Below are 26,549 nucleotides of genomic sequence, written 5' to 3'. Positions count from 1 at the left end.
ATATTTATTTTAATTAATTTTAATTTAATGTTTCATATTTTTTCTTCTGTCTCCAGATGTCTATACATATATATGTCTATACATATATGTATATATATATATATATGTATATATATATATATACATATATATATATATATATATTTATTTATACACATAGATATAATCAATAGAATGAAATCGTGACTATTAAAGGAAATTGGGAAAGGCTTCTTTGGTGAAGTTGGGCCTTTAAGTTCAGCTTGAAGTAAACCAGGAAAGTAAACCAGAAGCATAGTTTGAAGAGGGAGAGAATTCCAGACATGGGATACCACAAGTGAAAATACTCAGATTGCTAAAATACACAATGTAAATTAAATTCTATTTGCAACTGAATTTAGAAGAAGAATAATTTAAAACTCAAGGGGAAAAAAGCCTACTTACTAAGTACATAAAATTTTATGATTACACTTTCAATCAATACAAAGAGGAAAAAAGGATGTGAAAATGTATTGTAATAAAAAACACTACAAGTTTTTGAAGAAAAATAAATCAGATAGAAGACAGGGTGATATTAAATGAAAACGAATTATAGAATTTAGAGTTGAGAGGTGCTACAAAGAATTTATGTTTCAGTTGCTTTCTTATATGAGGCAAACATGAACCAAAAATCTTGCCACTTGCTTGCTCATAGTTACGTAGTTTACTTAGTTACTTAGTAAGTAGCAGAGATTTTCCTCAGTTGCTGATCTTCTTTGGCAAATTCAGTATTCTTTCACATACTGGACTCTGTTCAAATATCCTGGTAAATTTTCAAAAAAGATGACTAAGTTTTTGTAGGTTTTTAAAATGCTGTAGTATTAGCATGGGAAAGTGGAATGCAGAAATCTGAATTAAAGCTACATTAGTAACATCTTTACATAACTAATGAATTTAAAAAAAATCCACATTTGTAGCTAATGAATCATAGTACCAACTAATTTTAATAATAACCATTTTATTTGAATAATTTAACTCCAAGATGATTTCATTGCTGACCATTTGTTTAATGCTCCAAAATGTATTTTAACCAGAGCACACTTTACACTCATCATAAAGCAATGCCTGATAGTAAAAATTCAGCTTGAACAAAGTTTAATTTTTCTTTTAGCAAAAAGTCTTCTGATTCTTCAATTATTTAATTTACAAATTTCTGTTTGCAACAGCTTATCATATAAATGTAACAAAATAAATTCATTCATATATATGTTTTACATATATATATATATATATATATATGTATGTATGTATGTATGTATGTATAAAGCTGGACTTTGGAAAAGAATGTTTCTTTTACTTTCAGATTCTTTTTCCTGGATGGATTCAATGTAGGGCTTCACAATGAATGTATATGCATGTACACACACACACACACACACACACACACACACACACCACACATACACACAGTAGCTAGATGGAACAGTGGATAAAGTGCCTGGCCTGACATAAGGAAAACTAATCCTCCCCAGGCCAAATCTGGTCTCAGACAATTAAAAGTTGTGTGACCCTGGACAAGTCACTTAATTCTGTTTGCCTTAGTTTCTTTATCTGTAAAACGAGCTGGAGAAGAAGATGGCAAACCACTCCAGTATCGTTGCCAAGAAAATCCCAAATAAGATCACAAAGAATCAGACATTACTGAAACAACTCAACAACAACAACAACAACAACAACAACAACAACAACAACAACACACATACATATATTCACATTCATATGTTTGTAAATATATATTCAATATGCAATTATCTATTTCTATCTATATACATATAGTTCTGCTATAAAGTGATATATGTATCCCTAAAAAGCACCCTATTATATAAAATCATGAAATAAAAACACTGGGACTAAGAGGAAAATAGAGTTAAACTACGAGTCAAACAATTCATCATTTAAAGTTTAAGGGAAAAACTACTCTACATAAGAAATTGAAGTGGAAAATCCAGAAATATAAAAAAATTAAACATTCCTATTACCAATAAGATGGTTTTATACATTTGTATATTGTAAATGTTCTTTATATGTTTGTATTTATATGTGAGTATATAACATATAAACATGAATAAATAAAACTAATGTATAATACAATCATATTCTAAACTGATAGGTTAACATAGATAATCATAATTTAGAATTTGTTACTCTAATTCAATTTCATTTTTAATAATATTTTATTACAGACCTTCATAATATACAATATTCAGAAGTATCTTTACTAATTTAAATTATTTAATATCAAATATCATAACATTTGCAAAACACTTAAAACAGTGTGAGGCACATAGTAGGTACAATATAAATGCTGACTCCTTTCTTTTCCTCCAATAAGAAAAAAAATTAGTTATAGATAAGGATATATTTTTATAAACATTTTTAAAAATTCCCCACCTCTCACACAAATTTATAGTTTGTGTGTGTGTGTGTGTGTGTGTGTGAGAGAGAGAGAGAGAGAGAAAGAGAGAGAGAGAGAGAGAGAGAAAGAGAGAGAGAGAGAGAGACAGAGAGAGACAGAGAGAGACAGAGAGAGACAGAGAGAGACAGAGAGAGAGAGAGACAGAGAGACAGAGAGAGAGACAGAGAGACAGAGAGAAACAGAGACAGAGATTTGAGTATGCAACATTTCCTTTGACACATAACTGCTGAAGCTCTGGATAGCAGCTCTGGCTTGACTGTCTTCTCGAGCTGGGAGTTGGGAAGGTGTTGTTTCACCCAGGGCAAGGGTCTGGTTGCTATGGTAGCTGGCTGAGTACTGGAAAGGACCCTTCAGGTTTGGAATTGAGCTGAAGTGCACTCTGGGAGAGAAGGCTGGGCCCTGAATTGAAAGTAATTTGGAGCAGTCAGTGAGGGTGAAGCACCAATGACATGTATTATTTACAAAGAGTAGCCTGGAATTATCACATGCACAAAATTCTGACCCATGAAGTATTCTTTGAGTCTGAGAACTAAAATCAAAACCGTACAGTTGATTAAAATCTTAGGACTTAAGTTATATCCTTAGGTTTTAAAAGTTAAGAAAAATAAATATTTGTTCCAAATATTGACCAACATAGAGAAACTTTTAATAGTCAAGTTAATTGAAAAAATCATTTTGCCATTTCTTACATTATCATAAACATAGTTTTGTTCATTTGAAAGTAGATCCTACACTTTGTGCATGCAAACTTTAATATCCTTCATTATATCTATTTAATTCCATAAGCAGAGAGGTAAAACAATCATCTAATCTCAGTTCTTAAGAATACCAATCAGTGATAATTTCTACATTAAGAGTAATGTAACACTTCAGTGTCCGTAGACATGACAACTTTGAAAATATCAAGAGCTTTTTAAAGTGGATAAAAACCCACTTAAATTTCTTGAATCTAGTGACTAGTTTGTCAGCTTATCTTTTTCATCTTACCAAAACACATTATGAAATCAGAGAGGAAATAGTGTTCAACACAAGGACTGCCCAAATTATTGTGATGATGAAGAGATAAGAATCACTATACTTGCCTAGTCATTTTATCAAGTCTAGCTAAAATAGTATATACTTAAAGAATACTTGAATAAAAGGCTTGCTGAACAATACCATTTTAAATTATTGCATTCATTAAGTATCTACTGTGTATAAAGTACAGTGCTAGAGTCTGGAGAGGAGATGAAAAGTTTAGATAAAATGCAATCTCCATTCTTAAAAAGCTCACAACCTTAGTAGAAAGATGATAGTCATGCAAGGGAAATAGGCATTTATTAAGTGTTCATCACGTGCTAGGCACTGGGCAGAGCCTTAGGAGTAAAGGAAAGGCAAAAAATAAAACAAAACAAATGCAAAACTTGGGTTGGTCCTTGGGCTTAAGGAGATCATAATCTAACAACACAATACAGATAGCTATAAATCACAGTTATATGATAAGTGAATTAGAAAATTATTAAAGTATTTTGTGAGGGATAAGAGGGAAATCTTTGCCAAAAGGGATTGATGAAGTTTTCTTGGAGGATCTAATTATTATTGGTTTTCCTTTATTCTCAAGGAGGACTATGACATCAGGGAGGATATACTATATGAATAAAGAGCAAATAGTTCCACAGGAAAAGATGGATGGGGAATGAATTTCAGGAACAAGGAACACACCTGAACTAAGGCATAGGTTCTTGTTGCGTGGTTGGAGAACTATTCAATCTGAGTAGTATTTAGAATGCATAGAAGGTACTAATATGAGAAGACTAAAAAATATATATATATATATATATATATATATATATATATATATATATATATATATATATATATATGGTAGTGTCTAATGATGGAGGTCTTGAAAGCCAGGAAAATAATTTTGACCTTTATGAGGAAGGGGTTTTTAAATAATTTTCAATAGGAATAAGATGAACAGATCTGCATGTTAAAACTGATGATTCTGTCAGTGATATGGACTGGAAGACAAAAGTTGGAAAGGGTGAGCTTTCAACTTGATGGAAGTAAAAACTTTCTAATAATTATACTGTCAAAGTTTAGGCACTGTAGTGCCTTGTAAGTAGTGAATTGTCTGTCACTGGATGTATTTAAATTATGAAAAGCAAATGCCATAAATGCCATAATGTTGTAAAGAAGGATTCCTATTCAATTATATGTTGAACTATATGGGATCTTAGATGTTAAAAATGTGACAGACAGACAGACAGAGATAGAGACACAGAGACAAAGAAAGAGAGACAGCAACACTGAGACAGACAGAGAGAATAGATAGGTGGAAATATATAAACACAAAGATTTATATTTAATAGTGATCTTTTCTAAAATGATTTTAATTCTCACTAGCAGGTCAAAAAAAGCATAAATGAGAATGACTACCATTTCAAAAGGGATGGAATTGAAGCATAACCTTGCAATGTAAAATTTCCTCAAATTATTTCAATCATAATGCAGAAGGGCACTTTCCAGTGCAAGAAATTGTACCTGCATGAACTATTCTGTCCTTGACACCATTTCTGATATTTCACACAATGGTACCAATTCTAGTAGCAGGTAGTGACTAAGCTTATAATTTCATTCTTGATTTCTCTTTCTTAAAATATGACTTTAGATGTCAAGGTGAGTGTCCAAATTTGACATTATATGGAACACTTCACTGAAATAATTTTTCAGTGCCTTGGAACAGTATCATTTTATATACTCTCTTGAGGATTTTATATAACTTTTCCTTGCTTCTGATTCCCTTTGAAACTTTGAAACATTGAAAGGGATGGTAATAAAGTCATGTTACTGCCAACTAATTTATCTTGTTCTTAAATCACACTGTACTTAAAAATGTTTTGAACTGAATAATTTTTTTGTTGTTGGATAACTTAGGAATTTAGCTTCTAAACATAACATGGTTTATATGGACAACTTTCAAAGGATCAATTTGTAATAATAATAATAATAATCCTGTCCAGGTTGTCTAGCACAGAAGAGGTACTTAATAACAACACCTAAGATTTGCAGAATATAAATGTGCATTTACATAATCTAAAGTCATTTTGTGAGGAAATATAAGATCTTTGATTCTCAAGCTAATATATTTAAGATAGACACTTAACAGATGAGGAAAGTGAAGTCCAAAATCACAGTGTGTAAGTGGAAGAGTTGGCAAGAAAACAGATTCTTTGACTGCAAAGCTTCCAATCTTTCTATTGTACCACAATGATTCATATCAAGATCTCCTGATTTTCATTTGCACTTTCTCCTATACCACAAACTCCAGTTCTGCCCCTAATATGTCCTGTGATTATGGAGAAATAATTAAACCCTTATGGCCCTTAGTTTCTTCATCAGTAAAATAAGAAAACTGGACAAATCCTTAATTCTAGAATTCTTTAAATGTTTCTTTAAATGTTCCTTGTTCCCTCTTTTCCTCTTTGGCAAGCAGCAGAATATATTTTCTTTCTGCCTGGATGGTGAAGAACAATTTAGGACTCAGGAGATGAGGAATGGGAAAACATGTTAGGAAGTGGAGGTTATCTTTCACTCTTTTCCAACACTGTAAATCATGGCTGGCCAGAGGTAAGAATACCCTAAAATCATTAATTGTAAAAAATTTGAAGTAGGCATCATTTCTAAAATATATAGAGAATTGACTCAAATTTATAAGAATACAAAGCCATGGAGACATTGACAAATGGCCTAAGGATATAAGCACTTTTCAGATGAAGAAATAAAACTATTTCAACTCATATTAAAAAATGCTCTAAATCACGATTGATCAGAGAAATGCAAATTAAGATAACTCTGAGATACCACTATACACTCTCAGATTGGTTAACATGACAGGGAAAAATAATGATAAATGGTGGGGAGGATATGGGAAACTGGGACACTAATACATTGTTGCTGGAATTGTGAATTGATCCAACCATTCTGGAGAGCAATATGGAACTATTCCCAAAGAGCTATTAAACTGTGCATAACCTTTAATCCAGCAGTGTTTCTACTGAGTCAATTCCTCAAATAGATCATAAAAAAGGAAAAAAGGACCCATATGTACAAAAAAAAATTTGTAGCAGCAAGGAACTAAAAACTGAATACCCTTCAGTTGAGAATGGCTGAATGAGTTATGGTATATGAATTTTATGGAATATTATTGTGCTATAAGAAATGATCATCAGGAGGATTCAGAAAAGTCTGGAGAGACTTACATGAACTGATGCCATGTGAAGTGAGTAGAATCAACAGAACAATGTATACAGCAACAACAATTATGCAACATAACCACTTCCTTTGGATGTGGCTCTTTTCAACAATGAGGTGATTCAGGCCAATTCCAATAGACTTGTGATGGAGAGAACTATCTACATCCAAAAAGCGAACTGTGAGAACTGAATGTGGATCATAACATAGTATTTTCACCATTTTTGTTGTTTGTTTTTTTGTTTTCTTTCTCATTTTTTCCCTTTTGATATGGTGTTTTTGTGCAGCATGATAATTGTAGAAGATGTATAGAAGAATTGTAAATGTTTAACATATATTGTATTACTTGCTAAGGGAGGAAGTGGGAGGAAGGGAGGAAAAACATTTGGAACACACGATTTTGCAAGGGTAAATATTGAAAACTATCTATGCACATATTTTGGGAAAAAAAACTATATGGGGGTGGTTAAAGTGAAGAGGAAGATTTCCTGGTAGCAGTGATGTCTCCAAGGAAGAAAGGAGGGAAATCCTCAAGTAGCAGCGTAGTGTATTGGGAAGGGAGGCAGTTCCTGGTGCTATGTAAGAGACATACCTAAGTATATTTAAGTTAAATTTACTAATAATTATAATTATGGCTTCAAATATAGTACTCCCAGCACTTCCTACTAGGAAATTGTTTTGAACTACTTTAAACCAAATGCCAAAAGGAATTGAATCCATTCATGTTAAATCTGTAGTAATTAAAAAAAAACAACCAAAAAAAAACCCCCAAAAAACCCAACCCCCCCCACCTTTTCTTAGATACAAAGATAGAAAACCTTTCCCAAGCCTTCCCTTGCCTATACTACCAGTACAATATATAGCTTAGTTTTTTTTGTTTTTTTTTTTTTTCCCCTAGCAGTGATACCGGGGTTGTACTGCATTAATCGTATTTTCACCTTAGCTGCCTCTTGTGACCAATAAGTGCTCAATAACTGTCTGAAACTAGGGATACAATTAATTCACTACCAAGCAAAGTGTTTTTTTCTGTGCAGTTAATAGGAGGATTACAAGTAACTGGCTTTATCTTTGTAATGTGTGATGCTTTAAAAGAAATTTTCTATTCCAAAAGAAAAATAATATAGTGAATTATATAATTCAAAAAACTCTAAACTTTTTACAGTAAGTGATGGTTGTGTTTATTACTTATAAAGTTGAACTCTGCTTTGAGCTGTACTGTAGCTACTCCTATTACTGAAGCAGTAATTAGAGAAGACTAATTCATGGATTTGATTTGATTTTGAGCTTCACTTCATCCACAGAATCACAGAACTAGAAATGAACTGAAAGTAACCCCAGAGGCCAGTTTCTAATCCACTCCTTTTGCAGGTTGTGAACTGGGGTCTAAGAAGGTTGACATAGAGGTAATAGCCATTCCATATTGGATCTCACAATTAGCACTAACTTCTGTGACTCAAATGCCCTCCCTCCTTACCTCTACCTCTTGTAATCTAAAGACTCAGTTCAAGTACCATGTGCTACTAGAGGCTTTTCCTTTTTAATAATCTGTACCTTCCCTTCCTCAGTTGTTGCTCTCTCTTCCCTTCTACTTATCTGTGTACATATACTTTACCCCATGTGAATACCTTAAGAATAAGGAATTTTTTGTTATTACCTCCGAAGTAGCATGATGCTTGTCAAAAAGTAGATATGTAATAAATGATTTTTAAATAATTTTAATTATTTAATTAAATAGAAAGAACACAGCAGTCTTGAGTCATAAAAGTACTTAGATGTTCAAAAAAGATTGCATGACAAGGAACACACTCAGATTGTGTCCTCCCCCCACTCTTACCCCACTGTTCATTTCTGTTCAACAAAGATTTGTTTTCCCTAAAAGGTAAAAAAGTTGTCCCTAATATCTGATTGGTATCTGCTTGTAAACAAGGCTCCTGTTTTCCTAAAGGAATAAAAAAGATCCCATCCATGTGGATATGTTATTTAAATAGATGACATTTAAAGACCTCAGAAGTCATTATATCCTGCCTTGCTGTCTAGATAATACCATATGGAATCAAAGGAAGTTGTAACTACATTGATGGGTAGCTACATGGTACAGTGGGGGTAGAAACAGTAAGATTTGAATTCAAATATAGCCTCTGACACTTAATAGCAGGGTCAAATCATTTAACCCTGTTTGTCTCAGTTTCCTTATCTGTAAAATGAGCTGGTGAAGGAAATGGCAAACCATTCCACTATCTTTGCCAAGAAAATCCCAAATGGGCTCATAATGATTCTGAAACAATTAAAATGACTGAACAATAGCTGTAACAATTACAGAAGCTAAGTACCACTATATCCTTGCAGCTTTGCATATATTACCTTAAGGGAAAGTAAATTTCCTTTCATTAATCATAATAACTTGCAAGTGCCTCTTATTATCCAAGTATCAAACTTGAACTAATAATGTTAGCCTATACCTAAAATCTTCTAGTAGTCACCAAGACAGCTTTCCTTTGAGTATTTTTCAGGGCTGAGTTTCAAACAAAGCTGATACAGTAGGTATTAAACAAAAAAAGAGGGGAGATGCTAAGGAGTGTACCCTGGCTAAGTGCCCTCTTTATCATAGCACTCTGATGTTTTGTATAGAAGTAGCAATCAAGACCACTTAAAAGTTTAATAAGATAAGGTCAAAACAGGGATGTTAAACAACAACAAAAAACCACTATAGAGCAATATAGATATGTGCTTAAATTATTGATGATACTTAAGCAGGTGCCTAATCTTGCTGTTGCTTTTGGGGTGTGTAACTTGCCTGTTGATTCATTTTCTGTTTTCTAAATATAGTTGTAAGATTATCTGTTGAAACCTAATAGTTTTCTCATTTCACACAATCATTTTACCATCTTCAAAACAGAATTTAAATCAAAGATACAATATATGCCTTTCAAAATTGATTGTCCTGATGTAATAAAAAACTGTTGCTCTTTTCAGGATATCATTATTTCTTTAATCATTAGATTGTTAGTTCCTTGAGGGAAAAGACTATCTTTTGCCTTTCTTTGTATCCTCAGTATTCAGCACAGTGCCTGACATGTTCACTATTATGCAGTGATTTCAGTCATATCTGACTCTTCCTGACCCTATTTAAGGTTTTCTTGTCAAAGATGCTGCAGTGATTTATCATTTCCTTTGCCATCATCTCATTGTACAGATTTATCTACTGTGTAACCTAGCTGTCCTCCTGGCTCATATATTAGGTGCTTAATCAGTGTTACTGACTGTCTGACTTTGTTCAATATATAGTTTGCAATGAAGTCATATCAACCAGATTGTATTATAGTATAACTTAAATTAGCTGCAAAATTTTGTTGATTTTCCCCTCTTCAAAAAAACTTTCATATGCACCTTCTTAAATTTACATGGTTACCAGCCTAGTTGAAGCCTCCATTACTTGCCACCTGAACTACTACAATAGTATTCTAGTTATTTTTTCCTTACTTGACGTCTATTCCCTCTCGATATAGTACCATCTTCCTCAACAAATGTCTCACGGTATCACTTCTCTGTTCAAGAATCTTTAGGAGTTCCCTATTGCATCTAGAAATAAACATAAACTTCATAAAACACCATCCAAAGCCCTTCATAATATAGTTACACCTATTTTTCCATGTTTGTTTTATACTACCCTCCTTCAATTTTTCTACTTTCCAGACAAAATGGCCGGCTTTTGGTTTTCTATCTTGTCTTTGCAATTCTCATCTGTAGACTAAACATCCTCCTAACTTCTGCCTCTTGGAATCCATTATTTCTTTCAGGGCTTGGGTTCCAGTTCTTATGGGATGTCTTTTCTAAAATATAAAAACTACTTCTACCCTCCAATTATGCTACAATATCTTTGAGGGGATAAGAGGTGGACTTTCTTCATGTTTCTTTGCTTATTATTTATTTATAGCTAGCTATTTAAAGCATCATTATTTTCAAGAACAATGTGTATAAAAAAAATAAAATTGAGTTTAACCAATGGATCATTTGAGGCAGCTAGATGACACAGTGGATAGAATGTTACCCTGTAGTCTGGAAGACCTCAGTTCAAATCCTTCCTCAGATACCAGCTGTTTGTTCCTGGGCAAGTAACTTAACCTGTTTGCCTCAGTTTCCTCATCTGTAAAATAAACTGGAGAAGGAAATGTCAAACCACTCCATTATCTTTGCCAAGAAAACCACAAATGGGGTCATGAAGAGTCAAATCCAACTGAAAGAACTCAGTAATATGGATCAGATAAGCTTCCACCCTACAATGTATAAAAAGTTTCTTGTCAGCCAACCAGATAGTTTCAAGCTAACACTTCTGTGTGAATCATCGTTGTCCTCAGGTTCATACAGAATCTTAATATCTGTAGAGCTCTTTATATTTACACCCACACCCATACACATGCATGTACATGAACATATTATATAAATAGTGCAATGGATAGAGTATTGAGCTTTAAGTCAAGTGAACCTGAGTTCAAATCCTACTTCAGACATTTACTAGCCATGTGAGCTTGTGCAAACTTTTGGTTGCTTCAGTTTTCTTATCCTTACAATGGGAGTAAGAGTAGCATTTACTTTTTAGAATTTTTGTTCTCATTTTTACAGATTAGGACTGAGGTGAGGAACATCCGACCATAGACCTTAAAAATCATCACTAAGGCAACTGCAAGCAATGATGAGATAAAAGCTAGGTATAACAACCTTTCACTGCTTGAGTTTTATAAGCTGATAATTTTGTATGGCCTATGAATGATATTATAAATAACCAAATGGCCCCTGGCAGAAAAAAAAAGTTCTCTACCACTGGACTAGGAAAATATGGCTCAGAGAAGTTGAGAAAATTTTCCCTTCTTGGTCACAGATAGTATTAGAGGAAGAATTCTAAGTCAATTTTTCCTAAATTGAAGTCCGGTACTTCACATATAATGCCAATCTAGGTATTTGTATATGTTCAAAGGAGATTTTTCTGGAATTACTCATTCTGGTCTGCTTTTGGTATAACATCTATCATACAAACTCAGTACCCATTATCTAAACTGAACATGTGGCAAAATATTTTAAGGCACTTTGTAATAATTAGATGGCTCCACTGAGGTTATGCAGCTATTCTTTAACCATATTTATGGTGTTTCATCTTTTCTAAAGTCTCTCTCTGCCAGATTTAGACCAGGTACCACCATTAGACATTGCAATCAGATGATGATAATACCAATGTGAATTTCTCCCTGTGTCTGTCTTATTTGTATCCTACAAAGAAGAAAAGATCAACTGGAAATAACAATTCACCAGTCACCATTCATACTTTCCATGGGGAGAGATGTGAAGATACTGCTGCCATGGGAACCACTGGAAAATCATTATTATTTTGATTTATTTTGGCAATTCTTGTGGCTTTACTTTCATAGATGGAAGGTGGTTAGAGTCAACCAGACCTTAAAATTCTGATTCAATTTGCTTGTTGCCAATATTTAGGACAATTTAATGCAAATAAGAATTTAACTGGTTTTGTCAAGACCATATAATCTTTGTTTCCAGTTTTAAAATGTTTTAAATGAAATCACTTTAATGAAGATGCCACTCAATTTTGGTCATTTGTCTTTAGAATTAAAGTTTTTAAATTATATTGGCTCATTGATGCCAATAAGTGATTTGGCTACAATCATACAACTAGGAAGTATCTCACCCAGAGGTGAGATTCAAACCATATTGTTTTCTAGCACCAAGTCCAGCATTGTGCATTCTACTATTATTTCTTAGTAGAGATGACATAACTAAAATGTAAAAAATCAACAACAGTTATTCAGATTTACTACGTTAGTAGAATAAATATTTAAAATATTTAAAGAAGAGTAGAGTCAAAGGCATTTGAAAATTTTATTGGTCAATTGGGTCATAAAATGTTATTCTGTAGTCTTATATCTCTTGTCCCTGTACTGTAACAAATGTTAGAATAAGTGTTAGAATAAGATAATTTATCAACTAACCTAGATACTTTTACCAATACTTTCTTTCTTTAATATGGCCCAAGTACACAAAAAAGTAAATAATCTTTTTTTTTATGTAAAATAACCTTTTTATGTAAAAGGTAAGCTTAGTGGCCAGTGAACATATGGTAGATTTACATTCGCCATAATAAATAACTGTGGAATGGCAAAGATACTTCTTATAAACTACTTATGAAAAACAAAAATTGAAAACCTTGAATAGCAATGCATTTTTTTTGGAAATAAAACTTTTTCTTATTCTAGATTGTTTGCTTTTGTCTCCAAGAGTTGATTCAATATTATGAAGCCTCTAATGGATATATATTACAGCTATGTTCTTCTGCATCAGCTTTCAGTAACACCATTGATCTATTATATCTATTATCTATTATAACTAAACTTTGTGGAAAAGTTATGAAACCCTCCTGCAATGCTATATAGTTAATTATCTATTTATAGATATTGCTGATAAGAAACTAGCTGCTTCTTCTAATTTCATTTCATATAACATTGGTTTCTCAGAACTAATTAATGACGCCCTATTTTTCTTAGTCACCATTTATTAGGTGGACAATATATTTGATCCCTTGGTACTTCTGCACTTTAACAGACTGCGATTAATAAGGGTATTTCCTGTGAATTGTAGGATTCACAGCCTACAATCAACCCATACCTTCCTATCCTGTATGTTTCTTGTTTAATTTAAACATATTTTTAATTTTTAAAATTTTTTAATATTTTATTTATTTATTTTTATTCCTAGAATTTTACAAATTCTTCACAAAGTGACTACACAATAGGCTGGGGGAAAGGGATTTATGCTAGATCTCTTGACAATGAACGGATACGTGAAGTACTTAGTATCTCTATTATTTATCCTTCATTCTTTCTACATGCCATCATCATTTCTCTAGCCACCTCCTCCATTTCTAGTTACAAATATTTGTGATATGCTTCTTCTAAATAATGTAATTGATTCATACCCACCACACACCCATTCAGTTACTTTCAGATTACCCACAAATTTATTTGGAGAATATTATTCCATGGCTTGTTTTTATCCCATTAATGTTAAAATAATGACTACCTGTTTTAGGAAAAAGCTTGGGGTGAATAAAGAACCCTTTGCAATTTCCAAGCTCAGCCTGATTTTCTCCTCATGATCAATTCCATTCCCAACTCATTGTCCATCCATGCTGACTCAAATTTCAAAATATTACTTTCCTATTCCATTCTCCAATCAAAACCTATTTTCATAATACAAATAAAAAAACACTAAAGTATGCAGACATTACTATATGATAACTAATATTATCATTTGTGATATGAGTAGTAGCATAATAAGCATAAATGGAAAGGAAAGTTTTTGTTCAGTTGTATCTGACTTCATGACTCCATTTGAGGTTTTCTTGGCACACATAAATAGAATGATTTGCTCTTTCCTTCTCTAGCTCATTTTACAGATTAGGAAAATGACTTGTTCAGGGTTGCATAGCTAGTTAAATGTCTGAGGCCATATTTGAACTCAGGAAGTTGAAGCTCCCTGATTATCCACTGAGTCAACTAGCTACCCTGGGAAGTAAGGTATTGCTTCTAGAAAAAGCAGTATTATAATTGGTATTATAGTTTCTTCCTCTTTTATTTATCTTTCAATCCTTTGAATATAGGTTCTGACCTTATCACTCAATAGAAATTGTTCTCTTCTCTGGCAAAGTTACCAATGACTTCTTAATTTTTAAATCTTGGTGCTCAGTATTGAATCCTTCTCAATATCATTGCTATATGGCAAAATACTGACTTCTCTATTCTCTGAGTTTGCAAGAAAGTACTGTCTCCTGGTCTTCCTTCTGCCTGTATTACCCCTCAAAATCATAGTTACTCATACAGATTGCATCCCCTAATAATGGGTGCTCTCCCAGATTCAATTTTGGGTCCTCTCTTCATCTCTTGATGATCTTATCAACTTTAATAGATTTAATTGTTATTCTACACTGGTGATACATCTATATAACTATCTAGTCTCTCTTCTGAGTTGCATTATGGCATCACTAATTAATTCCTTATTGCATTTTAAACTGGAGTTTTTGGAACTGTGTCAAACTCAAGGTTCCCAAAATAGATCTCATTATTTCCATTTCCTATCCCCCCTCCAAACCTAACTCTCAGTATTTACTATTTTGGTAGAAGATACCACTATTCTTTAAGTCTCCTTGGTTTGTAACCTATATGTTATCTTAATTCCTTACATTTACTCACCTGAAATATGCAATAAGTTGCCAAATCTTGCCTATATCTTCTTCCATGTGTCTCAAATCTACTTGTTTCTCTCTCTCCTTACCAATTGTTGCCACCATTGAAGTTCAGGCACTCAATGCTTTTTACTTAATAAGAGTATTTCAATGATGTCTTAATTGGTCTCATTGTCCTTGGTTTCTCCCCACTTCAGTTCATTGTCTCCCCTGCTGTTCAAGTGATTTTCCTTAAGGTCAAATCTAACTGTACCAATCTGCTGATCAATGAACTCCTTAATATCTCTTGGATAAAATATAAATTCCTCTATTTAATTTTTAGAATTCTTCACAACCTTGACTCAGCCTATCTTTCTATCAATATTGCACAATTCCTCTTCTCACATTCTGCAATCTAGTCAACTTCGTCTTCTCTGTTCATTATTCAGAACACTCTATCTCCCATCTTTACACTAATCACATCCCATGATGGAAATTTGCTGTCCTTGACTCCAGTTCATATGGCCTTCTCTTTCTTAAAAATACAGCTCTATTACTGCATGAAATCAATCCAACTTCCCTCAATTGCTAGTACCCTTCTTTCCAGTGTTGAACTTTTTAATATTTATTTTATTTATATTCACTCTGTATATACTTTTATGAGAATGCTTGCATTCCCTTCTGATACAACAGATTTATGAGTACATATTGCTCTATTCTATATATTTTTATCTCATAAGCATAGTATCTTACATATATTAATTGTATAATAAAAAGTTGCTAATTGATTGACTGATTGCTTCGTTCTTCTCCATATTTGCTGAGTCAAGACTAAGGATCCAAGCAGAAAAGTTTTGATTAAGATGATCTTCAGTGAGAGCCCAAGGTAAAATTAGTTCCAGGATACACTCTAAGGATATTTTGATGCTTTCAATTCTAATTCTTCTCTAGCTGACCAGTGTCAGTGGATTTGAGAGATTTTTTTTTGTTCCAACTTCAATCCTTTATCCTGTCTTGTTTGAGCTTCATTTGAGCATAATAATTCGTTTCTGGATCCCTTTGGCAACTTGTCAATTAATTAAGTGTTTGATTGAAATTTTTACTCATTTTTCCAAATCTCGAAACTTAGACATTAATCCCAGGAGTCTTTCATAACACAGATGGCAGTAACTGTTTTTCATTTGGGAAATGTGCATTCCTTCCTCCTCTTCATAATCTAAAAAACCCCATAATTTTTTATATTTTACCTATGTCTTTTTCATTAAATCACTCCCCTCTAAGGTAATAGCTATAATTTTTTGAGGAGGCAGTGTAATCTGCTTAAAATAATATATAACAGAAGGGAAAGCAGACGTCCTTTGGAGAAAATGTATATAGTTGGAATTTCCATGTAGAAAAGAAGACATTTACAAACACATAATGGGCAGCTATTCTTTATATGTCCTTCAGTTGTTTTCTTTCTGCATTCTCTCATATCTTGGGTCTAGGACACCAGAAATTTCCTAATGATTTCCATTCATGTTTAGAAAGGTGAACTAAAAAGTTTCTAACTGCATTTTATGAGATTTGTAAAAGAAAAAACATTTAAATTTATATCTGTTTTTATATCCCCTAGAAATAAAATTTTCTAGTCTACCAAAAATTTGAAAAACTGATAGAGATATTTCAGATGCAATTTCAATCCACAGAATAACAAAAGCATTGCACCTTCAAGTCAGAAGAGAGAAAAACTATTTTTTTATTCCTGAAACTTTTTTAATTCCATGAAATTTCTGGTTATATTTTAAGTTTTTTCATAACTGAGTGAAATCGTTCATCAAAGATTATACAACAATCATTACCTCCTCAAATTAAATTGAAGTACATTAATTTTAGACAAATGTTAAATAGATGAAAATAAATAATATACAAATTATCAATAAACTCTGAAATTGACTTTTTGTGAGTACCATATATATAAATAATATCCTAATTCCAAAATAAAATGGGCTAACTCAGGTAGCACTTTTTTAAACTTACAAATTCAAGCAAAAGCTGGATGTTATCTTTTTCAGGGGTATTGTCAAGATCAGTTGACCAATAAGCCTTTATTAAGTACCCGATAAGTAATAAAAATTATTCTAAGCACATGAAATACAAAGAATGACAAAAGACAAATAGTTGATGCTCCCAAGGATTTCTAATGGGGGTCTTTAAAATGCCAACTAGCTATATACTAGGAAAGTGGAAGATAATCAAACCCAGAAAATAGACATAAGGAGGAAAAACATGCTCAGGGTTGGGGACAGCCAATTAAAATGCTTAGAGTCCGGAGACAAAACATCCTATTCAAAGAACATCAAGGACACCATGTTACCAGATAGAGATTGGGGTTGTGGTGGGTGGGGATCAAGATGTAAGAAGACCAGAAATGTAGAAGGGGTAAAGCTGTGAGAGTATTTAAAGCTACTAAAGATTAATTAGTGAGGGTGGAGGATGACAGGAGGATGACCTAAACTTTAAAAATACAATTCTGGCAACTGAGTAAAGGATGGAATGGAGCAGGGAGATATTTATGGCATAGACAGCAAAAAGTAAGCTATTATAATGATTAAATCTTAAGGTAATGGAGGCTCATTCCATAGTGGTGGCAATATTAAGGAAATAAGTGGGGGGGAAGAGAAATTTTATGAAAGAAAAATCAAGAGACCATGGTAGCACATTGGATATGGGATTAGAGAGATGAAAGAGCAAGAATGACACCTAGAATATGAGTTTGATCACTAAAAATAATACTTTCAACAGTGAGAGGTAAATTAGGAAGAGAAGAAGATTTGGGGGGAAATAATTCAGATTTGAACATGCTAAATTTAAGAGGTGTATGAGACATCCAAGTCCAGAAATCCAACAGGCAGCGATGTAAGATTAGAAGTCAAGAGAAATGTCAGGATTAGATAAGTAGATCTGAGAATCATTAGCATAGAGTTAATAACTAAATGCATGAAACTTGATGAAGTCACCAAGTAAAGTAGTATAAAGATTGAGGACAGAGTATTATGGGTATGACTTCAATGGAGACTAAGAAGAGATCAGACAGATGAGATTAAAAAAAACAAACAAACAAAAAACAACAACACAAAAAACCCCCAAAAAACAAGACAGAATACTGTCATGAAAACCAAGGAAGAAGAGAGTGTCACGAAGAAGACGATGGTCAACAATGACAAAGATTGTAGGGAGGTCAAGAAGGATGAGAATTAAGAAAAAGCTATTAGAGTTATTAAGAAAATGTTAGCTATTTTGGAGAGAGCAGTTTCAGATGAATGATATTGGAAGTCAGACTAAATAAAATAAAGAAGAGAGTTGGAGGGAGGAAAAAAGGAAAATGAAGATACTTATTATTGTAGATGACCTTAATATAAAAAGGGAGGAGAAATATAGAATGATAACCAGAAGGAATGGGTAAATTGAGAGGAAAGCAGCAGTAGACAAGGAGACATTAAAGACAAATAAGGAAGTGGGTATGGAACAAGGCATCATCTGCTAGAGAATAAGAAATAAAATGAAAATACTTATGCAAGTAGAAAAATTTCAGTGAAACATTTCTTTCTTTAGTTAGGGGCAAGATTAAATGATCTCTAGTCCTTTGTAAAGCTGTTATTTTATATCTGTAAGTTAACAGAGAAATGCACAATGGGGCACTGATAGAGAACCTCTTTTAGATCATGAAGGTAGTATGACTATGTAAGTACAAAATACAGATAACAAGGATTATAAGATCAGAGCACCTACCTTATTGAAGGGGATAGATTTCATTTTTAATTGTTCTTGGCTGTTCCTGATGATGCTGTCCTAAAATTCTTCATGTATTATAAAGGTTATGGAACTACAGAGACTAAATGCAGGTCATAGAATAATATCAAAGTTATATGCATATATACAAAAGTATATAAGGAGGCTGCTGGTTTTTTAATTTATCTCAAAATGAATATTATTGGTGGATTTTAAGAAATTATACTTTTAACATCTGTAATAAAACATCCTATGACCTTTTAATATTGTAATTCCCATATCAAGTGTATGTTTTAATGATTTGATTTTCAGAGACATATTTTTTATTACTAGGAGCAAAAATAAAACATTCATAATAGATTCATTTTCCATTCATATGCAAATCTCAAAATTCTTTGATAGAATTTTAATGTTGTTATTCATTATAGACAGAAATTATGACATCCTATTTTCAAAGTTATATGAAGTTATTTTAAAATAATATCAATGAATTATTGAATGCAGTATATTTATGTTGCTTTGAGATTTGTAAAATATTCATTCTTTTTGTCTGATTAGTGACTGAAAATATTTGGCCTTTGGATATGATGACCTGTATAAAAGTATATAGTTAACAGTTAATTTAAATAATTAAATATTTTAGGTTGAGGGAAGAATTGAGGTCTGGAACAACAAAATGCTTTTTCTCATTTGAAATACTGCGAGCCTCTTCAAAAAATAAATAAAGGAAGAGCAGACAAATAAGGAAAGTTCTTTAAACTTACTTTCACTAGTTGAATAGTCCTGGGGATCTAGTATTCCTGATTCTTGAAGTGACCTAATACAGGAGTCTACCAGTTCAAGACCAGTTGTGAGTTCATCCTCTATATCCTTTTGACCGTCTGTTTAAAATAAATACAAAAAATACAATATTTTTATATTTTTTTATTATTTGATAGTCAAAAAAGTCTGATGAAATATTTTTATCTAATTTCTGAGATTACCATCATATACTCCCTCTTCTCTCTCCCTCTCATCTTCTCTCTCTCTCTGTCTCTATCTCTCTGTGTGTCTCTGTCTCTCCATCTCTCTGTCTCTCTGTCTCTATGTCAGTCTCTGTCTCTTTCCCTTTCTTTTCTCAGGAACAATTAAGATCATTTCTTTTGGAGATACTAAAATTAGACAAGAAATTGACAAAATTTAAGCAATTCCTTTCCAATCATACTTATCTAAATAAAGCTTTTCACAAAGAATTAAAAAGTTTAATTTCAGGGGATTTGCCTTGCTCCTCTTATTTCTTTATATCTTTTATTTCATCAGTGCAATGATATTCATTTTGATTCATATAGAAATTTAAATTTCTACCACAATTGTATACTTTACCTTGTGTTTGCCAATGAAATTGTTCTTCTGTTGAACTGAAAAAAAAGAATAAATGTTTAGAACATATTGATTTTTAAAATGAATCTCTACTATAACATACAAAAGCATATTTAAGAAATTTGTGGAAAAATTGATTTACCCCCCCATATCATCTCTGGAAATGAACTGATTTATTTGCTATTCAGATTTATGTACACTTAAGTGATATTAATCATAAATATCAAGTATTAATGTGCCAAGTTTCATGAATGAAAAGGGGGATAGATTTCATTTTTAACTGGTCTTGGCTTTTCCTGATGATGCTGTCCTAAAATTCTTCATGTATTATAAAGGTTATGGAACTACAGAGACTAAATGCAGGTCATAGAATAATATCAAAGTTATATGCATATATACAAAAAACCATTAAAACCATTTCCATAAAAGACTATGGCAAGAAAAATGATTTTCATCACTGTTATGAATATGTTGGGTGTATGGTGTCATTATAGAAGGAATCTGTGACTATTTTAGATGTTTTAAAAAGCAACTTTGAATTTTGCCATAAACTTTGTAAAGAATATAACATATAGATTACATATAACATTTTTAGTAATTTATCTATTTTATAATAAAGCAAGGATTCTTTACCTGTATTCTAGAATACAGTTATTTTTGTAGCTGTATTTGAAGCATAATTGTTTTTTTCTTGAAATACTATGTATTTTACTTTAGATATGGAAAAGTATTATTGTGAGAATGAGTACATCCATTGGCTTCTTAACACTGCAAAAGGGGTCCAAGGCATAAAGTTAAGAACCCTTGAATACAATAAAGGAAAATAAAATATATCTCTATCTGTACTTAGGCAATTTACACAGTAACTGCAAATTGACAGATTGGGTTTAACCTTGTATAGTAATAACATTATTGACAGAAGCTGAAAAGAAAATTGTAGTGGGTCATAGTCAGTAGGGAAACTCTGGGTAAGGTATAAGACCCTTCAGCCCAGAGGAAACCTGCTGACAATGTCTGGTTCAGCTCCCCATTTCCCCTAAGGGCTCTTGGCCTTCCAGAGGAGTCAGGGGGTGGTTACAACCTGTGTTGAGATTGAAACAGAGTGATACCAGGTAGAAGATACCAGGTGGCAAACTTCGTACAATAGCAAGTTGTTTATGTGGTCCCACATGCACAATGTAGTTTTTGTTACGTTTTATAAAGGGAAAAGTCCTTGAAATAAATGGATGCCATTTTTCCACTATCCTCAGGAATCCCACCTCATCACTTCTCTACTAGGAAGGGAAATTTTAATCACCCTGGTGTGGGGGCTCTAGAAAGCAATGGTACATTTTGTCACCCCAACTTGGGAGCTCTAGAAAGAAGGATACAACAGAAAATGATTACAAACATATTCTAATATATGTATGTAAATATATATGCGTATAACGTATTTAACATTCTTTTTATATCATTTTAGTCCTCAGATCATTTGTTAACAATTTGTTGTTAATAGATTGGCTCAATGAATAAGAAATTTAAAATTTCATATTAGAATTATAAGCTCACTCAAATCTAACAGGCCTGAGCTTCAGACGATACGGAACGAGTCAACTAGTGAAGCCCTCCCGTACCCCACACCTGCACAGATGTATGTGCCAAACCCTTATATAATTTTTTGGCAAAAATCCTTCTTTGTCTAAAGACATATAAAAAAAGTCAGTGCCCCATATTATGACAGAGCCTCGCCCATGAAGGGATGCCTTGCATGGGAAAATCTTTACACAACTCAAACTGAGAAGGCTGAAAAAGAGGGGCTCCCAACCGTTTGAAGTTCTTGCGGGTTCCCTTGAGTTGGTGATGTATTCTCTTCCTCTATCTGCTATAATTGTCATGTTGTTAATTGTTCTTATTTCTATTTGTTTTGTTGTGTAAATCTAAATTGTCTATACCTTGTCTTATTTGATTAAAACTTTTTATTTTTACTTTTTAACTGAGCTTGAGAGCGTCATTTATAGGAGCGAATCTGAACTTTTCTTTAAAATCATAAAACACTCAAATACACTTTGAGGAGATATTTCTCCTAATGGAATAGTGTTTATATTTATTTATATTAACTACTTGTCCCTAAATATAAACAAGTATCTGGTCTTGGCTCTATTTTTATTTTATATTTTATGTGCTATACCTTTATGACTGTGGTATTCTACATCAAAGAAAGCATCAGATACATCACATAAATTTCAGATAATTTTTGGAGTCAAATTATATACAAAAATGCAAATATAAAAAGTGTTGACTTTAATAATAAGGTAAGAATTAGTTCAAAATAAAAAAACATAATCTATAATGTAGGCAGTTTAACTCAATTCAATTCAAACAATAATTGACAATCAAAAAAGGAACAAGAATAGAAGAAATTACATCAGCAGTGATGATTATAATTATTTTATCAAAGTAAATTAATTACAATAACAAGAATGGCAAAAGAAAGGACCCTGAAAGAACCTGAATAAGAAATACTTAAGTTATTTAACAAACAAAGAGAAAGGTAATATTATATTAATACAACTATGAATAATAATTTTTGAAATTATGATTAGTATTTTCTAATAAAGCAGAGTTAAACAGGGGAGGATAAAGTAACTTTAAAGAAGGCTTACTAAAATTTTGAAGAAAAGAAACCTCAGGGTTTTTTTATGAGGGAAAATGGAAGATAACAGAGCAGAAAAATAGAGAGATTTTTCTTCTAGAAGAAGTAGAAATAGCCTGGAGAGCACAAGTATGGAAAGAATACTTAGTCACCGGACTAAGTATTCAAAGAAGAATTCTGTGTTGGAGGTAACAATTATGAGAGGATTGGGCAACTGAAAAACAAAATATAAGAATGAAGGGAATATACCATGGGCAAGGAAAACATCTCAGACTCTATTAATATTGAAAAAGTGTACAAGAAACACAAATAACTACTCACTTATATGGTTATTTTCTTATTTATACAAAATCTCATTTATACAAATTTATATCCATGAAATATGGGCATTTTTCAAGAGGGTATTAGTAGAGAACAATCAGACTTTAGCAAGCAGTGATCAAAGTGCACTTCAACATTAATGTTTTAAAAATTAACTGAAAGATGTAGAAAACAGAAAATCCCAATGTTTGTGTTATTTGGGAGTATGAAATAACATTTGAAAACATAAAACAAAATGTTCTCATATGCTTTTTTTCAAAAATGTATCTGTCGATACATCAAAATTGATTAAGATTCCTTGAAAGATATAATAGCACAAATATCCTCCACAATGGCCTTTCTAAAAATATGAGCTGAGACAAAAACCAGAGTATGTGTTTATTCAAGATGTTAACTATTATGATGGAAGACATTCAGCACAGAATTAAAGTTGAAGAAGGATTTTCCTTGGATGATTAAGTCCTCTATATGATTTTGTTTGTATATGACATCATGCTGACTTCATTAAGCCTCAGAATTTTGCAGAGCCTCTTGGAAGAATTTTGCCATTAATCAGAATTTGACCTGACATTCACACAGGAAAGACCAAATGGGCAAAATAATTTCTATTGCACAGACTGCAACATGCATTTGGCTAGACAATCTATACATTTAACTATATTCATGACTATCTGAGGTATATATTTCTGTGAGAAAATTATTTGGACCTGAGTACAACAGGAAAAAAGCTGGCTGGACTACTTTCAGGAAATTATATAACTCCTTTAATGACTCCAAGCTTCCACAAATCAAAAGCTAATCTTTGCAAAAAAATATACATTCTATCAGTACTGATATACGACACAAAGGCAAAAAAATGTAATGGGTTAATGAAAAAAAATTAAAATGAATAACATAAAGAGTATAAGAGAGAGGCAAATGGTGGGTATGAATTAACTTAAAAATATAACCAATGAAAAACTCTCAGAATAGGACTAAAAATACTATTAAGTAATTGTGTGGTTAAAAAAAAAAAAGAAGAAGAAGATGGAGTGGTGTTGTGGAAAGAGATGACAAATGGACATCTAGAGAACCCTTATGGAACTTTCTTGATGTTAGGACAAATCAAGGAAGTCTTCTAGCATATTAAGTGAACCTCCAATGGAAAATTTCTTCAAAGTCATGAATAAATAGCATATAAAATGATGAGATAGTGATTGGATAAAATCTGAATTGTTCCAGACAATTAGATCACAGAACCATTTGTGTATTTGAATATGCAATATTGTATGTATACTATAACAAAAATTTGCAGACATAAATTTATGTGTATATTTATTGCAATTAGACATGTACATAAAATATGTGTATCCATATATGCATACATATGTGAAAGTGTAACTTACATATATACATGTATATAAATAATTACATACACTAAATAAACATGTATTTTTAAAAGAAAATTACATTCTTATAAGGTAAATGTATAGCTCTTTATAGTAATTTAATAATTATGTTTTGATATACAATGGACAGGAGGGCACCTAGAAAGCCCAATGGACAGAGAGCTAGTCCTAAGGTCAAAAAGTCTAAATTTAAATCTGGCCTCAGACACCCATTAGTGGTGTGGCTATAAGCATGTCTCTTAAACTCTGTCTTATTCAAATGGAGAAGGAAATGGTAAATTTCTCCAATATCTTTCTTTGTCAAGAAAACTCTAGACTTCCAGGGTGAAGTCAAGATGGTGAAGAGGACTCGTTTTTCTTTCTGACCTTCTATTAACTTCACATTAATTAACAAATCCAGCCTCTAAATTAGCTCTGGATTAGTAAAATCCAAGAATATTGGGAGTCGAATGAATTATCAGCAGAAGACAATTTCGAAGATCGCCAGAAACGGTCTGTTTCAGGGGCAGCTAGATGGTGCAGTGGATAGAGCACTAGCACTGAATTAAGTAGGACCTGAGTTCAAATCTGATCTCAGACACTTAACTCTTCCTAGCTTTGTGACCCTGGGCAAGCCACTTAACCCCATTGCCTCAACAAAAAGAAAAAAAAAAAAAAGGGAAGGAAGGAAGGAAGGAAGGAAGGAAGGAAGGAAGGAAGGAAGGAAGGAAGGAAGGAAGGAAGGAAGGAGGGAAGGAGGGAAGGAGGGAAGGAGGGAGGGAGGGAGGAAGGAAGGAAGGAAGGAAGAAAGAAAGAAAGAAAGAAAGAAAGAAAGAAAGAAAGAAAGAAAGAAAGAAAGAAAGAAAGAAAGAAAGAAAGAAAGAAAGAAAGAAAGAAAGAAAGAAAGAAAGAAAGAAAGAAAGAAAGAAAGAAAGAAAGAAAGAAAGAAAGAAAGAAAGAAAGAAAGAAAGAAAGAAAGAAAGAAAGAAAGAAAGAAAGAAAGAAAGATCAGACATAGAGGGAGGCAAGCCAAGTACAAGCAGGCTGAGTACAGACACTGAGGTCAGGCAGTGCAAACCAGGGACAGTGCATGGCAGAGAATATGGGAAGGAATTTATAGCAGTGTTGGCTAGTCTGCCCTGCCTCCAAGCCAGTAAGTAGATCAGCAGAAAAGTTATAAAATGTCCAACATAAACAAAAAAGGTAAATAGTGAACCCCAAAATGCCAGAATTTTATGGGACCTGGCCATGCCCACCCAGCATTGGAGTGGGCAAGTGCTAACTCAGCATGGCTGCTGCTGCTTATGGAAGCTTGGGCAACCTCCCTTTCCCTAAAAACAAATACAAACTTTTTTTAAAAAAATGAATAAAAAAGCAAAAAGAACTCTAACAATAGATAGTTTTTACGATGAAGGGAAGAACAGATTTCAAACCCTGAGGAGACTAAAAGCAGATCACCTCCAGATAAAACATCAAAGGGTGATATAAACTGGTCCTCATCACACAAAGATATCCTAGAAGAAACTATAAAAAATCTTAAAAGAGAGCTGGAAGAAAAATGGGGAAAGGAAATGAGAACTTTACAAAAGGGTTTGGAAAAGGCAACACACAAATTATCTAAAGAAAATTCACTTCAAAATACTGAAATGGAAAAAAGCATATAACGCCTTAAAAATAGATTTGACAAAATGAAAAAAGAAAACAACTCCCTGAAAAACAGAATTTGTGAAATGGAAAAAGAAAACAACCTGCTGAAAAACTGAATCAATGAAATGGAAAAGAGAATAATTCCTTAAAAAACAGAATTTATGAAATGAAAAAAAAATCTATAAAACAAAACAACTCATTTGAAAATTCAATTTGACAACTACAAAAAGAAGCAAAAAAAAAAAAGTAAACAAAGAAAACAATTCACTAAAAATCAAGAACTGAACAAAGGGAAATGAATGACTCAATGAGACATCAAGAATCAGTCAAGCAAAAGCAAAAAAAAAAAATGTAAAATACCTACTTTGGGGGGGGGGGGGAAAACTGATCTGGAAAATAGATTCTAGGAGAGACAATCTAAAGATTGTTGGACTTGCAGAAAATCATGGTGAAAAAAGAGACTAGATACTATTTTCCAGGAAATCATCAAAGAGAACTGCCCTGAGGCCATAGAATCAGAAGGTAAAATAGGCATTGAAAGAATTCACAGAACAC

The 26,549-nt window shown here is 32.6% G+C and overlaps 1 protein-coding gene across 1 annotated transcript in view; it reads right to left on the bottom strand.

Moving 5' to 3' along the window:
* The window catches only part of CTNND2 (catenin delta 2), a 1,154,077-nt gene that overhangs the window by 486,209 nt on the left and 641,319 nt on the right, over window positions 1–26,549 (bottom strand). The window contains 4 exon segments of the mRNA XM_074279123.1: window positions 2,660–2,776; window positions 2,778–2,833; window positions 19,433–19,549; window positions 20,031–20,065. Coding sequence (XP_074135224.1) covers window positions 2,660–2,776; window positions 2,778–2,833; window positions 19,433–19,549; window positions 20,031–20,065 — 325 coding nt within the window.

This window comes from Sminthopsis crassicaudata, chromosome 1 (genome assembly GCF_048593235.1).
Source record: "Sminthopsis crassicaudata isolate SCR6 chromosome 1, ASM4859323v1, whole genome shotgun sequence".
In the NCBI taxonomy this organism is placed as follows: Eukaryota; Metazoa; Chordata; class Mammalia; order Dasyuromorphia; family Dasyuridae; genus Sminthopsis; species Sminthopsis crassicaudata.
The sequence above is the reverse complement of the archived record's forward strand: the minus strand, read 5'-3'. Positions and strand labels throughout refer to the sequence as shown.